At 36.1% G+C, this 18,683-nt stretch overlaps 1 protein-coding gene across 1 annotated transcript in view; it reads right to left on the bottom strand.

Annotated features, from left to right (window-relative positions):
* Window positions 1-639: 639 nt before the first annotated feature.
* LOC120090125 (ferredoxin-dependent glutamate synthase 1, chloroplastic/mitochondrial) overlaps window positions 640-18,683 on the bottom strand; it is a 45,108-nt gene continuing 27,064 nt past the window's right edge. The window contains exons 13-33 of the mRNA XM_039047644.2: window positions 18,302-18,459; window positions 11,837-11,966; window positions 11,609-11,667; window positions 11,394-11,499; window positions 8,324-8,420; window positions 7,896-8,011; window positions 7,579-7,776; window positions 7,336-7,446; window positions 6,831-7,070; window positions 6,633-6,731; window positions 5,922-6,017; window positions 5,640-5,837; window positions 5,349-5,423; window positions 5,052-5,180; window positions 4,823-4,921; window positions 3,671-3,813; window positions 3,478-3,571; window positions 2,818-3,056; window positions 2,643-2,721; window positions 1,574-1,657; window positions 640-1,249 (exon numbers count right to left, since the gene is read on the bottom strand). Coding sequence (XP_038903572.1) covers window positions 1,088-1,249; window positions 1,574-1,657; window positions 2,643-2,721; window positions 2,818-3,056; window positions 3,478-3,571; window positions 3,671-3,813; window positions 4,823-4,921; window positions 5,052-5,180; window positions 5,349-5,423; window positions 5,640-5,837; window positions 5,922-6,017; window positions 6,633-6,731; window positions 6,831-7,070; window positions 7,336-7,446; window positions 7,579-7,776; window positions 7,896-8,011; window positions 8,324-8,420; window positions 11,394-11,499; window positions 11,609-11,667; window positions 11,837-11,966; window positions 18,302-18,459 — 2,712 coding nt within the window. The 3' untranslated portion in view covers window positions 640-1,087. The remainder of the gene's footprint in view (window positions 1,250-1,573; window positions 1,658-2,642; window positions 2,722-2,817; window positions 3,057-3,477; window positions 3,572-3,670; window positions 3,814-4,822; window positions 4,922-5,051; window positions 5,181-5,348; window positions 5,424-5,639; window positions 5,838-5,921; window positions 6,018-6,632; window positions 6,732-6,830; window positions 7,071-7,335; window positions 7,447-7,578; window positions 7,777-7,895; window positions 8,012-8,323; window positions 8,421-11,393; window positions 11,500-11,608; window positions 11,668-11,836; window positions 11,967-18,301; window positions 18,460-18,683) is intronic.

Here is an 18,683-nt window from a genome sequence, read left to right on the forward strand (position 1 = left end):
GAATTTAACTAAGAATTCAACCATTGTACCTAAGAAATATGTAAATCATGGTAAGAAAATAAGAGAAAATAAGCTTAATTTTCAAAAACAAAAAACAAACCATAGTTACTAAACAAAGCTAAAAGATTGAATATATAAATCTCACTGACAAAAAAATGTATTTTACCAATAATAATAATAATTCCTAGAGAGCCTTAAGGATTTAGTGTGGCCAAATAAAACTGAGTTTGAATTTAGACAACCTATCAAACTCCAAAGTGAAACTCAAGCACCATACACCATGACATCAAAGAAAGAACGATGGTCATCTCTCTTTTTGGGGCAAAGACTCTTTTTTGTGCCTCTAAAGTAGAGTACACAATTGGCCACTATCGCTATCGTCCGTCTTGGGGGCCTCTTGGCGATGGTTCACAAAGATCGACAAATCTACCTTTAAATCATCGCACTTCCTCACTTCCTCACTTGCACACATTTTATTGGCCCTTTGTATTATCTACTTAGTGACCTTTCTATGGAAGAAAAAGAAGGATCTCATGTCACTTGTTCTCTAGCTGAAGATCTTCCATACTACTACTCAATAATACTAGGAGCAAGCACTTCAAACAAACAATTTCATTTGAAAATAAAAGCATTCATGAGTAATCTATAAGAATAGACATTGTTCATTGATGTTTTACAGAATGTGAGTACAAAATAATCGGAGAATTTTGAAATCTGAAATGCAAGAAAGCAGATTAACTAGGAGAAAGAAAGCAATGGCCAATAATAACGAGCCAAGGCTAATTTATTTTTACTTAAAGTATAAACAGATGCTTTGCTTCAACAAGAATTCGGAAACCTAAACTACATGAAATCTATATATTATTTTTATGCTGCAAATTGATATTTACAGAGGGATCAATACAAGAGAAGGCTTACACTGCTGAATGGTAGAACAGGGTTCCTTCACCACCAAGTCATATAGTCTTCACCGTCGAGTTACGTGTGCGTCTTTTGTATCAAGAATTCCCATTCCGAACCCAGAAGTCGTAGAGTTGCAGTGTTTGCAAACTAATCACATGATCAAAGCAATTGTTGTTTTGATCCATTAGGCTGACTGAAAGGTCACTTCTCCAGTAGCTGTTCTTACATACTCAGCACTTGCCTCTGGGGTATCTTCCTCACTAGGTGGAACCAGTTGCCAGAAGAGCGGTAAATAAGTTTCCCACTCGCTCAGGATAACGGAACCTTTGCTGCTACCAGTTTTTTCCTATTTGTCAGAAGAATTAGTGTTAAAGTATTATATAATTAAATTTACCATATTCCATCAGCTTAAACTTTTTATCAGAACATGAGCAACTAATATTGATTTCCGCTTATTAAATCTGCTACAAATTTTCAAACCCACAAGGGGACTGTTAAGTGTTGATATAATTAAATTTACCATATCCCATCAGTTTAAGCTTTTGGATCAATCAGTGATTTAAGAGTCAGATATCTCAATTTGTTCCCAGATATTTAGATAGTGATTCAAATGGAATCGACAGTTCCATCTTCAAATGTTTGGAGTTAATGTGAATTGGAAAATACTTACAACATGGGCTTCGATGAGGCTCTTCAGCTGCATTTGCCCCACTGGAGCAGTTACTCTCTGGATTTTTACAATTTCTTTGTTCACCTGCTCATATTTCACAAGAAATATTCTGATGTGAGAATAGGGAGGAATCTAAGGAAATAAAGAACATTATATAAACATATAATATGCTAGCAAAGTACTTTTTTAAGTCTTGGCTCAAGGACAAGAAAACAAAATCTAAAAATAAATAAATAAATAAATAACAATCCGTAGTGAGCTAATGTACTGGATATTCATTAGAGAAATTACTTCTGCAAGTTGAGATAGCAACGAGATACTAACAAAGAAACTGCATGTCATTATATATCTACCTTTTCTTTTGGGGGGATTCTACTCTATAGTGCCTACTAGCCTAATATTATTGTCATCATAAAGATGATATTCACTTATTATCTCACATAGCAGAAGAATATGACGCTATTTTTGCTGTCTCATTCGCTCAATTCATGTCTTTTGGCACAATGATATGATGGATTTAACAATCCAATTTTTGGTTAAAATGTATTAATGAATGTTCCATCCAATCTAGACTGTCAAAAATCAGAAGCACCACATAATTGTCCGATCATAATTCATAAAACCAGTCACTGTTTATGTACGCTATTTCTTCCACTTTGTTTCCTAGAGTTGTTTCAGTTTCAAATTATATCATCATTGCTAACCTAATTTACAAAGTCCAAATGAGCAATTTAACCTCCTTTTGCAAACCCGAACTGGGCATCCAGCAACATTTATACTACTCCTTAAAAAGCTTTATTTTGGAAAAATAAAACGATAATTCTAACTGGAAAGTTCATGGTGAGTATGATGATTATCATCTCAGAATATCAAGCAGCAATAATCCACAGACTAACATAATTCATATTATTTTAAAAAACCGAGCTTTTCATTCTCTTGCTATTATTTGGAGACCAACATAATTCATGCTTTTATCTTCACACACACACACACACATATATATTAAAAAAAAAAGTGTATAGGGAAAAACAATTAGAAGTAAAGATTGGCTAGAATGAGGAGCAAAAACCTTCGGAATAAGAGTATCATCCTCGTCGAGAATATAAGCTAAGCCTCCGGTCATTCCAGCAGCTACATTTCTTCCCACTCTAAATAAGTTGGACGAAAAAAAAAATTGTCAATATAGTCCTCTCTAAGATCAACCAAAATACTGCCATATAACTTGGATAAAGAGAAATACATACTTGCCAAGTACAACAACGCAACCACCAGTCATGTACTCACAGCAATGGTCACCAGTTCCTTCAACCACTGCCTGAGCAAGTGAATTTCTGACAGCAAACCTCTCCCCGGCTTTTCCTCTAACAAAAACTTGACCGCCAGTTGCTCCATACAAACATGTATTCCCTACTATGGCTGCATCCTCAGGAACAAATCCAGTATTTTCGGTTGGAGTTACAACTAATTCACCTCCCGCCATACCCTTGCAGATATAAATAATTAGAGTTAGAAACTGTATAATATTCATGCATAAAGTCACAACACAAAGATGGACAATAAGATTCATCTACACAAACTATTAAAACAATAATATTGCATGTAATGTCTGATATGGAAACAGGCTTCTTTTTTTCTTTTTCTTTTCTTTTTCTTTTTTGAAACAAGAAACTTTTATTAGAAAGATATTTTCACCGCAGTGTGAGAATTTTGAATGTCATCAAAACTATCCTAGGACCCCTGCACAATCTACAAGGCAGCAGCTTTTGACTGCTTATTGTAAAGGTAATAATTTTCCGTTCATCCAAAAGTTCAAAACATTACATGACAAACATGGGGTCCTGAATCAAGTTGTTTCATCTCTACTTGTGATATCAACTCTTCCAGTATAATAATTTTTTAAGTACCTTTCCCACATAATCATTGGCCTCTCCTATAAGCCGAATGTTCATTCCAGGTGTAAGAAAGCATGCAAATGATTGTCCAGCGCTACCTGTGAACCTGAATACACGAAAGGAAATATTGTTCACCAACATGTGACTATGCCCCCAATTTACTTCTTGTTACATAAGTAATAGTTCTTTAAAATTTGTAACATACGTAATGTTCAGTTGGCCAGCAAAACCAGTGTCACCATATTTCTTTGCAATCGCCCCTGCTACACGCCCACAAACAGCACGATCAACATTATATATCTTCACTGTCTTTTGTACTACTTTCTCATTCTCAATTGCATCTAATATCTGGGTACATAAATTGAAAGGGAAAAAAGAAAGAAAAGAAAGAAAAAAGAATCAGGATATGGTCAGATAAGTTCAGCTAATACCTTTTCACTCATCACAAGTTTTTTAGAAGTGAAAGTTATAGCTAATAGAACAAATGGTGAACAAAACTGAAGAGTACTACATTTTGACTTTTACATATTCCTCACTCTTAGAGACTCTAAAAATAAAATCAGTTCAGAAGTTTCTTTCCACCATTAATACGCAAGTTTAATAGCATGCCTGTCGGGAATTCTTATACTATGTATCAAGTGTCAAGTCAATAATTCCCATGAGCTTAAAAAAGTGAAAGATGGGAATATAAAGCACAAACTTGCAGGACCCCATCAAAGAAGATTTACCATATACATAGCTCAAATAAACATGCCTAGGTGCGCTTTGACAGTACTTAGCCTCCTCCCCGAGGGAGTGCCTTAAATTCTTGTTAATTTATAATTTCTTCAAGGACATGAGAAATAGAACCCATAAAAGCCTATAACATTTATAAACAAGGGACAGTTGCAAATATAAACATTACACTCAAAGTATTAGCAGATATAACATAATGTAAAAAAAATTGCAAATATGGCCAAATTTAAATAGTCTATCAGTGATAGATTATTATTGGTAAGAGTCTATCAGTGATAGACCATATCTATCAACGATAGAAGTCTATCGCTGATAGACTTGTCTATATTTGTAATTTTTTTAAAATTATGTTATAGTATTTATAATTATTCCTAAGAATGCTACCAATTGCAATTACCCTATAAACAATCTCTTAGCAAATAACAAGAGAAGAGTTTAGATTTTTTAGCCACTTCCACTCAGATACAGCATGATCAGTGGGATATTCATATAACAGTTACTGAAAGTTCTGCACAAGTATTTAGGTTCTAAAACAAGGAAGAGGTGTTTTTTTCTTTTTCTTTTTTTTTTTGGAGGGGGGGGGGGGTGGGCGGGCCAGGCCGGGCCTCATCTTCATTCATACCTGATTGTCTGAAAGTAGGATATCATCCAGAATAGGACCATTTGTGTGAACATCTTGATTGCGGATTTCAGTACTGCTCCATTTTGGTAATCCAACATTCTAGAAATAAGTTTGAGATGGCTATATAAGAACACTGATAAACAAGAACATAATTGTGTGGTGATAAAATCCTGTAATAACACCCAGTATGCAAAAACAAAAGTTAAAATGGTTCCATCTAAGTACATACAGAAAGAATATAATTGAGATCGAGATGTTGTGTCTTCATCAAAGAGATATCTCGGGGTCTTAATAATTCCGTTCTTCCGATAATATCATCCAACTTCTCATATCCCAGCTGGGCCAATGTACCCCTTACCTGAAACAAACAATAAAATTCGATTCACCATAGAATATTAGAATAAAAAACTGAGCAAGATAAAATCACCAAAATGGAATGAGGAAACTTCCAAGATTAAAGTCTATAATGAATGCCAATTGAATGTCTTAACAGATGGAAAACTAGAGTGGCTGGATGAGAAATAACCTCCTCAGCAACATAAAGGAAATAGTTGACAAGATCGCCAGGTACACCAGGAAAACGTGCACGTAGCTCCTCTCTCTGAAAAAAGCAAGAAATAGTAGTAGGTAGATGTATATTGAACTCCATACAAATATGAACTAGAGGTTGAACTGCTGCGACTGTATGAATGAATTCAATGTACACAACAAAATTAACTCTTACAAGTCATTTCACACGGTTTTCAAACAAAAAATAGAAAGTTGGCTTCAAAACCACTTTCAAAGCAGCCTCTAAGTTCCGTTTCGTATGCATTACCTGACTGGCAACACCAACTGGGCAGTTGTTAGTGTGGCATATACGAGCCATCACACAACCAGTAGCAATCATGGCAACTGAACCAAAACCATATTCATCCGCACCCATTGCTGCGGCCATTAAGACATCAACTCCACTTTTGAAGCCACCATCAACTCTAAGAATGACTCTTTCTCTAAGTCCATTTTCAATAAGGGTCTGTATATTATCATTCAATGATCACAAACCATACCTTCCAAAAGAACAAAGTAATGAATACAAATAAGATAATGAACATGAAACCTGATGTGTTTCTGTCAGTCCAAGCTCCCAAGGACCACCAGCATGCTTAATGGAACTTATAGGACTAGCTCCTGTTCCACCATCATGCCCTGATATCTGCAAGGCATATCAGATACATGAATCAACCAAATGAATGGACTGAAATACTGAAAATTCAGAACTAATAAGAGAATCAAAGCCTGAATATCATCCACGTTCATCTTTCCTTATTCTTCCATTTATTAATTTAATGCTTGCAGCTTTAAATTAAAAGAAGTTGGAAGATGATAAAGTACATTTGCTCATTGGAAAATATATGTTAATTTGGCAATATGTTTTACGGTATCACAGGTCATAACCATAATTTAAAGATTCAAAACTAATAAGGGAATCTATCGACTTTCTTCTTTTCCTATTCTAAGTGAGAAAAATGAGAGGAGAGAACTAGAGTGAGAAAAACAGCGAGAGCAAATAACTAGAGCAAGAAGCGAGAAATCTAAAATATAGATATTTATATATTAGCTGACGTCATCAGAAAGTCAGAAAACTTGGTTTTAAGATACGGGTGAAATCTCATTTTCGCAAGATTTTTTAAGGCATCCATATGAATCTCATGAATCTCCCAAATGTAGAGAGACTGAAGCCAGAGAACTTGTATAGAACATAAGCTACACTGTACCAAATAAATTACGGACTGCTCCATAAATCGATGGAAATTTGAAATGTGGATACCTGTATAATATCAGCATTACCCTTAGCAACCCCAGAAGCCACCGTTCCAATTCCAGCTTCAGCAACCAGCTTCACTGATACCTTAGCCTTTGGGTTCACCTGTTTTTTTATGAAATGGACGATGCCTTTCATCAAAATTCCAGAAGCATCTCATCATTAATATGAAGTGACTACATTCAGCAAGCCACGGAAAACTACCTGATGAAGGTCAAAGATCAACTGTGCAAGATCTTCTATAGAATAAATGTCATGATGTGGAGGTGGAGATATAAGCGGAACACCAGGTTTGGAATTTCTTAACCTTGCAATGTAAGCACTAACTTTCTTTCCTGGTAATTGACCACCTTCCCCAGGCTTTGCACCTTGTGCAATTTTGATTTCTAATTGATCAGCATTGACCAAGAATGTTGGAGTGACACCAAAACGTCCAGAAGCAACCTGGAGATAAAATACACATTTTAGAAAGAAAGTGCAGCTAGATTTACCTTATGGACAATCCATCCGTTTTCAACTGTACATTGGCTATGTACCTTTATATAGGACGAAAGCAAACATTTATGTTTTTTTTACTAGAGAGCTAACATTAGGTCATGGTGCAAAATTAAATTAATGAAAAACAGTATTTATAAGGTGAGAAAAATATTACACAATCAGGGTTTTCATACAAATTATAGTATGATGATGTGAAGTTTAAAGGAATTACCTGCTTAATAGCACTAGTGGCAGTATCGCCATTCTGAAGGCCTTTAAGATGTGGCAGTGTTGGAGAATACCCATCAACAACATCTGCTAGAGGTCTCCAACGAATGGGATCCTGGATAATAATAATATTGGGGAAATCATTATGTCTGGAAGTACTTTTCCGATTGCTTTAATGCTGCTAAAAGAGTAGATTATACACGATAAGTTTTATGAAACACAGCTGTAAAAGCATATAATAAACTACCTCACCACCTTCTCCCGAATTGGATTTACCACCAATTCTGTTCATTGCAATAGCAATCGCTTCATGAGTTTCCCTTGAAATAGCTCCAAGTGACATTCCACCAGTGCAAAAGCGTTGAACGATAGATGCTGCAGGCTCAACCTTACCCACAGGTATTGGAGCACGATCACTTTTGAACTCCAGAAGATCGCGAAGAACCTGCATGATTTAAGAAGAAAATTTAGATGCCAGTTAACTTCAAAATAGAACTTCTTTAATCTCAGAGACTCCTGTTAAATCCTTGAAGGGAAAGACTACAGTATGTCTTCAGCACTTACATTCATGGGCCGATTAGCCAAATGCTGCTGATATACTGCATAAGCACTTTCATTTTTCTGGCGCACAGCTTTGTGGAGCAACTTTGACATCTCAGGGTTGTTTCCATGATACTCCCCTTTATCACACATAAACACGACTCTTAAGAACCTTTTTTTCCCCTCCAAGTGAGTGAGTAACCAAAAAGAGCTATAACCATGTGCCAACGCACATGAGAAAAGAAAGGGAATAATGGTTGAACTTGGAATTAACTTTTAATCATAATGATAAAAAGCACTCTTAATAACTATTTAAGTTGTCTATCAACATGGTATCATTATCATACGAAGAAAGTACAAGTCTTGATTGCTTATTAATCACACGAAATTGATCTGCACCCAATATACAAATCTTGATTGCAGTTTTGCCAAGTTTGATATTTAGCACATACCTCCTGGTCTGAATTGTATAAATCCAAAATTTTCTAGTCTCTTAGCTGTATCCTCAGAAAATGCCTTCACCCAGAAAGACAAAGTCTCCCTGGCCAACTGCAGCAAGGCATTAAAAATATTTAAGTAGAATGAGAGACGCAAAATGAATGAAAACTTTAAACTCTAAATTAAGAGTACGATAATGCCAAGTCAAGCTATAAGTGATCCGACAACCAAATTCTAGTCAAGCGCAACTTAATAATAGTATCACACAATTTGCTTATTAAACCAAAGTCAAGAATGTCTAGTAGCACATGATTTGGAGAAGTTATCCTCACAACTCAATATTAATAGAACCCCTCTAAAATTCTAAAATTGTCAATGAAATTAAAATAAAAATTCCGTGAAAAATGAAAATCTTATTTGGAGGTTGGGGAATTAATCAACTTTTTTTTCAAAAAAAGAAGCAAAGATGCTTATGACAATAATAAAGCAGAACTCATCCAAAAAAGTAGCCAGTACAAACAATTTATGGCAGCCAAAATAGATGTCTGAACAACAAAATGAGAATTTCCTTACTAGCATGCAAACATATTTTTTTAATTAAAATAACAATAGACGAGAATAAATTTTAAATTAAAATTAGAGTGGGTTAAGACCAATTGATTTGAATTAATGCATTTAATAATGTGCTTTCCTTTATTTATAAATTAATCTTATAATAATGTTTGTATGTATTAAGAAGATTTTATCTCGTTTCTTTTTTCACCACAAAAGGAGTTTGAACAACTTTGTTTCTTTATAGATATAAAATAAAATAAACTTATGTTTGTTTCATTAATTAATAAAAGTTTGTTTCTGGTTAAAAATCCAAATAAATAATTTGATTAAGCATGGAAAATCTAAGGGTATGCTATGAGGTCCTCCTAGTTGAGTGGTTACAAAATTTTCCTCTAGTTCCTAAAATAGAATGCATGGACAATTCATTTTTGATGAAATGTCCGTGTCTAACACGTGTCTGACACTGACACGCTCGGACACGTGTCTGACACACAACTGCGTCTCTATATTTTTTAACAGACACTCTCGACCACGCTGGTGGGCACATTTTTTATTTTGCCTCGATTGAAATAAGCTCAAGCCTACCCACTGACTATTTAATAATAAACAATTTAAAAGGAAACCCTAACTAAACACAGCAGCCCTTTGGTTATTTCACTCCCATTTCCTTCTCGGCTCCACTCTCTATTTTCCTTTTCTTCTCGCTGGACGGCACTGCTCATCGCTAGACCACTGCTCATCGCCAACCTCCACCCTTTTTGTCCCAATCGTAACTTGCAAGGTTTTCTTTTTGTCTTTTTTTCTTCCAATTCACGTTTTCTGACTTTAGCCACTAGTTTTTTTTTTAATTAGGTGATGGTAAGAAAGAAAAGTAAATAGTATTAGAAGTATTATCTAATAATATTTATCTAGAAGTATTATCACATACATTAATAAAAAAATAAAAATAATATTAAAAAAAAAAAAGTGTTCCCAATGTGTCCGGGTCCTACATTTTTAAAAATTGGGTCGCCGTGTCGTGTCGTGTCCGTGCTTCCTAGTGCCTAACGTTGTGGCATATACATGGCTCATCTTTCTAAGTGGTGACACTAGGTGGAAGGACTCGCAAGAACCTTTGAAAGGCCATCTCTTCGATTTACTCTCCTTTCTCTATATGTGTCAACCTTTTTACTGAAGATGCTCTAGACAACCATTTTTAGGGAAGATAGGCAGGTAGGAGATGCCCCCGCTGCCTTTTCCCCATTTATTCCTTGTCTTCCTCAAAACCTACTTTGATAGCTCATGTCCTACCTAGAACAGGGGATTTTGGGTCTTTCAACTTTAATTATGTGCATCCACTCATAGACAAGGAAGTCTTCTGACATCATTTCCATGATTTCTTCAATATTGAGTTTTTGCTTACCTTCTGGATCTAGGAAGACAGGGATGCCCGTTTGTGGGAGTCCTAACCCCTTCAGTGGTTTTTCTAATAGCTCTCTCTTCTCCCTATTGTGTGACTCACCGCATCCTAATCCATCTTTAAAACTTTGTTGAGGAAATTGAGGGTCTCAAAAAGAAGATTAGATTCAGTGCCTGAAAAGTCAATGCATAGGAAGATTAACACTAATGATTCAATAGAACTCAAGGACACAGTTGTACAACCTATAAAACAGATCCTATTCAAGTAAATCGTAACACTAAAGATTCAATACGAGCTTCCTCCTTGATGTTGAATTTGCATTCGTTTGTTTTGGGTAAGAATGCCACAAAGAACTTGTAATACATGCTCTAGGGATACAATTTTGCTTAATCGGTACAACTCTTTTGACCTTTGCTTAACAAATCAACCAAAAATGTTAAACCACCAATTCTTTTTTTTAAACTCAAACCGAGTAGTCAAGACATCAACCTGCGTTCATTTATATTGTGCTCCTGATAAAACATAATAGTAAAGAGCTCTTTCTCCCACCATTTGCCTCCTTTCCAGCAAGAATTAGAAGTCCAGATACCACCCACACTTAGCTCCACTGTCAGTTTTCCAATAAGGGATGGGTTTTCATCCTAAATACTTCGTTTAGGGTGGTATCTCCCTAGAAAAAATACGCCATGGTTTTCATGAGTCTCTCCACCTGGGAGATGTAGACTAATGCTAGTAGCACTTTCCCTTGGGCCTTTTGGAGAGAAAGAAACAACAGATTGTTCTCACATGAGTCTTCAAATATTTTTTAGTTTACTGCCTCCTTGTGGAGCGCATTACACATTCTCATCAATCTAGATTGGAGGCCTTTCTTTTTGTCCCTTTCCCCAAGGCCTTCAAAAAAAAGGAAGGGTGGGGGGGTACGGCAGCGGGGAATGGCATGACACAAAACTCATGACCTCATGCATGAACCATACATACAGGCCCTCACTGCAAATGTGTAAATAATAAAAATATGCATAAAAAAATTAGTTCTGGATAAGCCTTTCAATGGCTACCCTACCCTGAAGAATTCCTTCCTCATACATAAAAAAAATAAATAAATAAGGTTAAGCTCAGATAATACTACTTGCCTCATCAAACGTCAGCCCACCAATTTTTGATATGCTCCCACGAAACGCAAAATCTACAACCTCATTTCCTAATCCATAGATCTCAAATATTTGTGCACCACAATAGCTAAGCACAAAAAACCAGAAAAGTCGTCAAAAACATAATAGAGTTACAAGACAAAACAAAGTAAACAACGTCTTAGAAACAGATGGAAAATGGGAACTACTATCCATACCTTGATAGTAAAGAAATGCCCATTTTGGAAAGAATTTTGAGAAGACCAGCCTTCACTGCCTAGTGATATAGCAATTGAGTTGGATATGCATCCAAAGCAAAGTAACAACACCGTTCAGTTCCAAAGACAACATTTCAACAGAGAGTCATCAAAACACTATGTTAAGGTTGGATTAAAACATAATAGGTCAGCCCATTTAAATATGTCTTGTAATACAGGAGCCCAAACCTTGCAAAAGTTCTTTTGCGCCTGTTCAATCGTTACAGTAGGCATCTTTCCATTCCGCATCATATTTACAGTCTTGTTACTGAGACGCCAATGCCGACAGGTTTCCAGAGCCAAGTATGGGCAAATAGCACTGAAAAGATGATTTTAGGCTTTAATATGCTGCACCTTTACTTATTGAACCATTTTATGCCATAACTATTAAGGAAATAATTCTATTCAAATTAATTATTTACAAAAGAAGAAATATAGGCTTCAAAAAGATTTATATCTTAATTACCATGAGTAAGCAAAATAAGAAATATAGGCTTCCCTAATGTTGTGATTTTGCAAGTTCCGTTTGGAGCTTATTCTGTCAAAAGTTTGGTATCATGTATGCTCGTCACAGGGACATTAGGATTATGGAGGAGTTCCTCCTCAAGCTACCTCGTGGGGAGAAGGATTGCTTTTTATGGCTTGCTGAGGTGTGCAATCTAATAGGTTTTGTGGGGTGAGTGGAATAGTAGGTTTTTTTAGAGGGGTGAAAAGGGACCCTAGTAAGGTTTGGTCCCTCGTTCGCTTTCATGTTCCTTTGTGGACTTTGATTTCAAAGACCTTTTGTAACTATTCTATATGTAGTCTGTACTTTTGGAGAATAAATTTCTTATCATTTATAGTTAGATAAAAGGTACATATATATAGGAGAATGAGAAACCCTAATCTAGGATCTACAAAATTACAATAAAAGACAACTGTACATATTAATTTAAATATATCTTATAACACTCCCCCTCAAACTGGAGCAAATATGTCAATCGTGCCCAGCTTGTTGCATAAATAGTTTATTTTTGGTCCATTTACAGCTTTGGTAAATATATCTCCCAACTGTTATCTAGTCTTCACATATCCTGTAGATATTAAACTCTTCGAACAAAGTGACAATCCACTTCAATATATTTAGTTCGTTCATGAAACACTGGATTGGATGCAATGTGAATTGCAACTTAATTATCACACTATGATTTAGCTGGCACGACAACGTTGAAACCCATCTCAGATAAAAGTTGATGTATCCACACTATTTCACACACGGATTGTGCCATAGCTCTATATTCTGACCCAACACTCGAACGAAAAACTATATTTTGTTTCTTACTTTTCCATGACACTAGGTTTCCTCCTACAAAAACACAATATCCAGAGGTTGATCGCCTATCCTCTCGAGAACCAACCAATCATCATCTGAAAAACATTCAACTCTTGTATGACCATGATCTTTATATAATATTCCAAGTCTAGGAGCAGCATTTAGATAACATAGAATTTGTTCTATTGCAGCCCAATGATCCACAGTAGGAAAAGACATAAACTGACTCACAATACTCACAGAGTAAGTAATATTTGGTCGTGTCACTGTTAAATAGTTCAACTTTCCAATTAATCTTCTATATCTCTCAGGGTCTTTAAATAATTCTCCTTCTCTAGCAAGTTGAAAATTCGGTATCATCGGAGTACTACATGGTTTGACTCCTAATTTTCCAGTCTCAGACAACAAATCAAATACATATTGCCGTTGTGACAGATAAATACCTTTTTCACTTCTCATTACTTCAATATCCAAGAAATACTTCAATTGTCCCAAATATTTAGTAGGAAATTGACCCTAAAGAAAAGTCTTGAGAGAAGATATACCTGATATTCATTTCCAGTGATAACGATATCGTCAACATACACAACAGGCAAAGTAATACCATTATCAGATTGTCGATAAAATACAGAATGGTCAGGAGCACTTTTCTTCATACCAAAACATTCGAGTGCTTGACTAAACTTACCAAATCATGCACGAGGACTTTGTTTCAGCCATACAAAGATTTTCGAAGACGACACACCTTATAACTCTCTCCCTGAGCAACAAACCCAGGTGGTTGCTCCGTGTAAACTTCTTCCTGAAGATCACCATGCAGAAAAGCATTCTTAATGTCAAGTTGATGCAAAGGCCAATTATGAGTAGCAACCATAGACAAAAATAGTCGAATGGAAGTTAATTTAGCAACAGGAGAAATTGTATCAGAACAATCAGTCCCATAGATTTGGGCATAACCTTTGGCAACAAGACGAGCTTTCAAGTGAGCCACTATTCCGTCAGAATTGGCTTTTATAGCAAATACCCATTTACATCCAAATAGCCTTCTTTCCTGTCAGACGCAAGACTAAATCTCAAGTACCATTCTCATCCAATGTAGTCATCTCCTCAATCATTGCACTAGGCCACCCAAAATGAGATAAAGCTTCATGAACCGAGTGAGGAATAGATATGGAATCAAGAGACGTAATAAAGGAATAAGTGGGTGAAGACAACCGGTTATACGAAACAAACTAAGAAATAGGGTGAGTACAACTGCATTTACCTTTACAAAGGGCAATGGCTAGATCATCACTCGATTCTGGATCAAATGTCGAAGAAGCCATCGGTGTAGGATATGTGTCTAAAGGTGGTTGTGGAGGACGCTTGGAGTAAACTCAAGTGACTAGTGGGCGAGAAGGAAGAGATACAGAAGAAGGTTAAGTAGAAGAGGAAGTGGAAGAGGTAATCTCATAGATAAACAAATCATCCTCCTCTCCTTTACAATGACTGAACGGTGGGTGACTAAAAGGTATATCTTCAAAAAACGTAACATTGGGAAGACAAGATACCTATTAAGAGTAAGACAATAACAACGATAACCTTTTTGAACACACGAATAGCCTAAGAAAATGTATTTCAAAGATTTTGGATCAATTTCGTACGATGTGGACGAATATCCCGAGCAAAATAAACTCAGCCAAAGATCTTAGGGGCAATAGGAAACAAAGATTTCGTAGGAAAAAGAGTACGATAAGGAATCTCTCCATTGAGGATAGAGGAAGGCATTCTATTAATCAGGAAGCAAGCAGTGGACACCACATCAACCAAAATTGCTTAACATGCATTTGAAAGGATAAGGTGCGGGCTCTTTCAAGAAGGTGTCTGTTCTTTCTTTTAACAACTTCATTTTGAGATGGAGTGTCTGCGCAAGAGGATTGATGAATGATGCCATGATCACATAAGTAAGATCCAAAAACATGAGAGAAATATTCACCAGCATTATCAGTGTGCAACGTTTTGATAGAGACATTAAATTGATTTCGAATTTCAGCATGAAAAGCATAAAAATGAGACAAACACTCATAACAATTTTTCATTAAATATAACCAAGTCACACAAGATAATCGTCAACAAAAGTAACAAACTAATGAAAACCTGTTTGAGACACAACTGGACAAGACCCCAAATATTAGAATGAACTAATTCAAATGGAGCATTGGCTTGTTTATGGAGTCTAGGACTAGAATTAAGACGATGAAATTTAGCAAACTGACACGAACCACAATTCAAAGACGACAAAGAACGAAATTCAGGATAAATTTTCTTCAACACGGACAAAGAAGGATGACCCAAACAACAGTGAACTGCAAACCGGGATGTAATGCTAGAGTAGGCTACAACTTTTGGTATCTGGTGGTAAAAAATGTAAAGGCCCCCCGACTCATGTCCTCTACCAATAATCTTCTTCGTCATACGCGATCTTGAAACAAGCAATAACAGGAAAAAAACAAGACAACAATTAAGGTCGCGAGTAAGCTGACTAATAGAAATTAAATAAAAGAAAACTAATGCAAATGTAATACAAAGAACAAAGAAAGAGATGGCATGAGAGGAATGGTGCCGGATCCAAGAACAGAGGAGGTGGATCCATCTGCCAAAGTGACAGATGAGGATGGAGCAGGGGACAAAGGTGTAGAAAATAAGTTAGAATTACCTGTCATATGAGCGGTGGCACCTGAGTCTATGACCCACTTGGTAGATGATGTAAGAAGGCATTTCGAATTACCTGTCTCAACAATGGTGCCAGTAGTGTTCGATGAAGAAGATGCCCGCAAGGATTCCTAAAATACTTGAAAGTTAGCAAAATTGTCAGCAGAGATGGTAACAAACTTTTCAATCATATCACTGGCGTAAGCTATCTGAATATGTTGAGATCGTTGAGCCTTGTACTACAATTTTCGACAATCACGTTTCAGATGTCCTGGCTTACGATAATAATGACAAACAATCTCCTGAGAATCTGATTTTCGAACATAACTAGGCTTCTGAAAATTGTTGGTCATTCCTGGAGTAACTCGAGAATTATTATTCTTGCTTATAAGAGCACTAATAGGATGAGAAACAGAAGAACCAAATTGAGAGCTCTCAATATGAAGAATATGATTGAAGGCCTCCTCTAACAACGGAATCTCAGAATCAGAAAGAATCTGTGTTTCAGCCATTCCAAATTCAGGTGAAAGTCCATTCAGAAATATCATAACAGCCATCTTTTCTCGCTGGGCTTGTTGAACTTTGACATCTAGGCTAAAAGGTAATAATAAGGCAAGTTTGGCAGCTGTCTTTTTAAACCTCATAAAGTAGCTTGTAACAGATTCTGCTTTCTGTTCGACTCGAAAGAATTGCATACAAATTTCAAACATTTGATGGACGTATTCTTTTCCCAAGTACAAAAGTTCTAAGAACTCTAAGAGTTCCTTAACAGAATTACAATGATCTATCAAACCAACAATCTCACTCTCAATGGAATTCTTGATCTGAAAATAAAGTCGAGCGTCATCACGAAGCCAAGCCTTTTTCTTATCATCTTGTGGTGGATTCTTAGTCACATGATCATCCATATCAATACTAAGTAAATAAAACGAAATAGTACGACGCTAATCATAGTAATTAGCTCCATTTAACTTATGTTCTATTATCTTTGATGCTAAGGGAATTACATGGGATACAACCATATGTTTCATCTCATCCATGAAGAACCAACACACGATCCCACAAGCAGAATTAAACAAATCATAATCGAAAGGTAAATCAAAGAGTGAAACGGTCCTAAATGAGAGAAAAACAGTCACAAACCCTAGGAACAAAAGGGTATTTTCCAAACAGCCTTACACTCGAGTAGATGTTGGTAGAACTAAAGGCACAAATGGACCGAAAAAGCTAACCCGAGACAAACCCAACCGACAAAAGCGAAGAAGGCGGCCTCACATGCTCCCACACGTTAGCATACGGCAACGGAGCAACTTTGAACCGACAGCGTGTGTGACTCACGCATGGCTGTTTCCGGTGAACGGCAACAATAATCGAGGCAAACGACGACGGCGCTGCTCCTAAGGTGGGCGATGTCGTCAAACAACCACTCGAAGTGATGACCCAAATTCAAACCCTAACTCACAAAGCCGTCAAAGAATATTCTAAACCCTAAACAAAGAATGTCTCTGATACCATGTATTGGAGAATGAATATAAAAGGTACATATATATATATATAGGAGAATGAGAAACCCTAATCTAGGATATACAAAATTACAATAAAGGACAACTGTACATATTAATTTAAATGTATCTTATAACACTTTAGGCGTTATTTTACATAGTCGAGTCCCTTTTAGTAAAGGGAGATCCCCTTTTTTGTGGGTTTCCTTTTTATATCCTTGTATTGCCCCAAAGAAAGTTGTTGATTTCGTAAATTTTTTATTAAAAAAAAGGAGAGAGAAAGAGGAGAGAGAATGAAATCACACAAGACTTCTCGCCAAGATGTAAACCAACGACATTCACCTGGTCCATATTATATGACCTTCAAACTAGTCCTAGTAATCTCTTTAACTATGTTCCACGTAAGTCTGTCAAAAGAAAAACCAAAACCCTCCAGATATCTTTTGTAATATCGAAGCTAAAACACACCAATGTAACCATTTGAAGGCTTAGGACCACAACTATTGACACTTGTAAAATGCCTCAAATTTGTTAACTATTGAGATACTGAAGAAAATTTAACATTCAGAATCCCATCAAAATCCAATTAACGTATCCTTTACAATTACAACTTGATATAAACCTCACTAGACAATGGGCTTTTATTCTAGAAATTGTCTACTTCATCTTCTCTTCCTTCTCTCTTCGCTTGTTTCCCTCTTTTATTCCTTTTCATCTACAATTTTCCTTCCCTTTTTGTTCCTTCATCGACAGTTTACATCTCTACTCTTCTCTCAAAAACTTTTCTTCTCTCTCATGTTCTCTCTTACCACCATTCAACATCTTTATTCTAACTTTTTTGAACTCTTTCTCTCTCTCTCTCTCTCTCTCTCTCTCTACTCTCTCGTATTTTCTTTTTTCACTACCATGGGCTTACTCAAAGTTAAATATAATCCCCCTTTTCGTTATACTCGAGTATTCACCGATGATTTGATTGGTAATTAAAACCAAAGGCAGTTTGTTCTAGTTTGATTGATGCCCACTAACTTTCAAAACCATTTAGTCTGCGTACTAGACCTAATTCAATCCTAATCCAATACATTTCCATCACCCTAAAAGGAAAAATAATATATCAATGGATCTAAGAAAAATTCGGTGAATGAAAATTACCTTGCACCATATCCAATTAAACAAGCAAACTGATGAGTACTGAAGCACTGTGCAGTATCTGCTACTATAGTAGCTGACATTCGCAAGCCATTTTGAATAAGATGCTGATGAACAGCGCCAACAGCAAGAAGAATTGGAATTGCTGGGCGAGTTGCTTCCTAAAAGGGTGTACAGGTACAGCACAAAATAAGGCCGCCTTCAGCACGATGATGAATAATAATAAAATATCATAAATAAAGCAGGAAAAGAAAAGGACCAGGTATAGAAAAATTGTAGTGATAAATGAACAAGAAAAACAAATATATTAAACATGTAGAAAAAGAATTAAGCACAACATTAGCAACACATTAAATTTTTGTTCCGTGCAAACGTAGTTCAAGTG

This window comes from Benincasa hispida, chromosome 11, assembly GCF_027475165.1.
Source record: "Benincasa hispida cultivar pf3 chromosome 11, pf3_genome.v1.1, whole genome shotgun sequence".
NCBI lineage: Eukaryota > Viridiplantae > Streptophyta > Magnoliopsida > Cucurbitales > Cucurbitaceae > Benincasa > Benincasa hispida.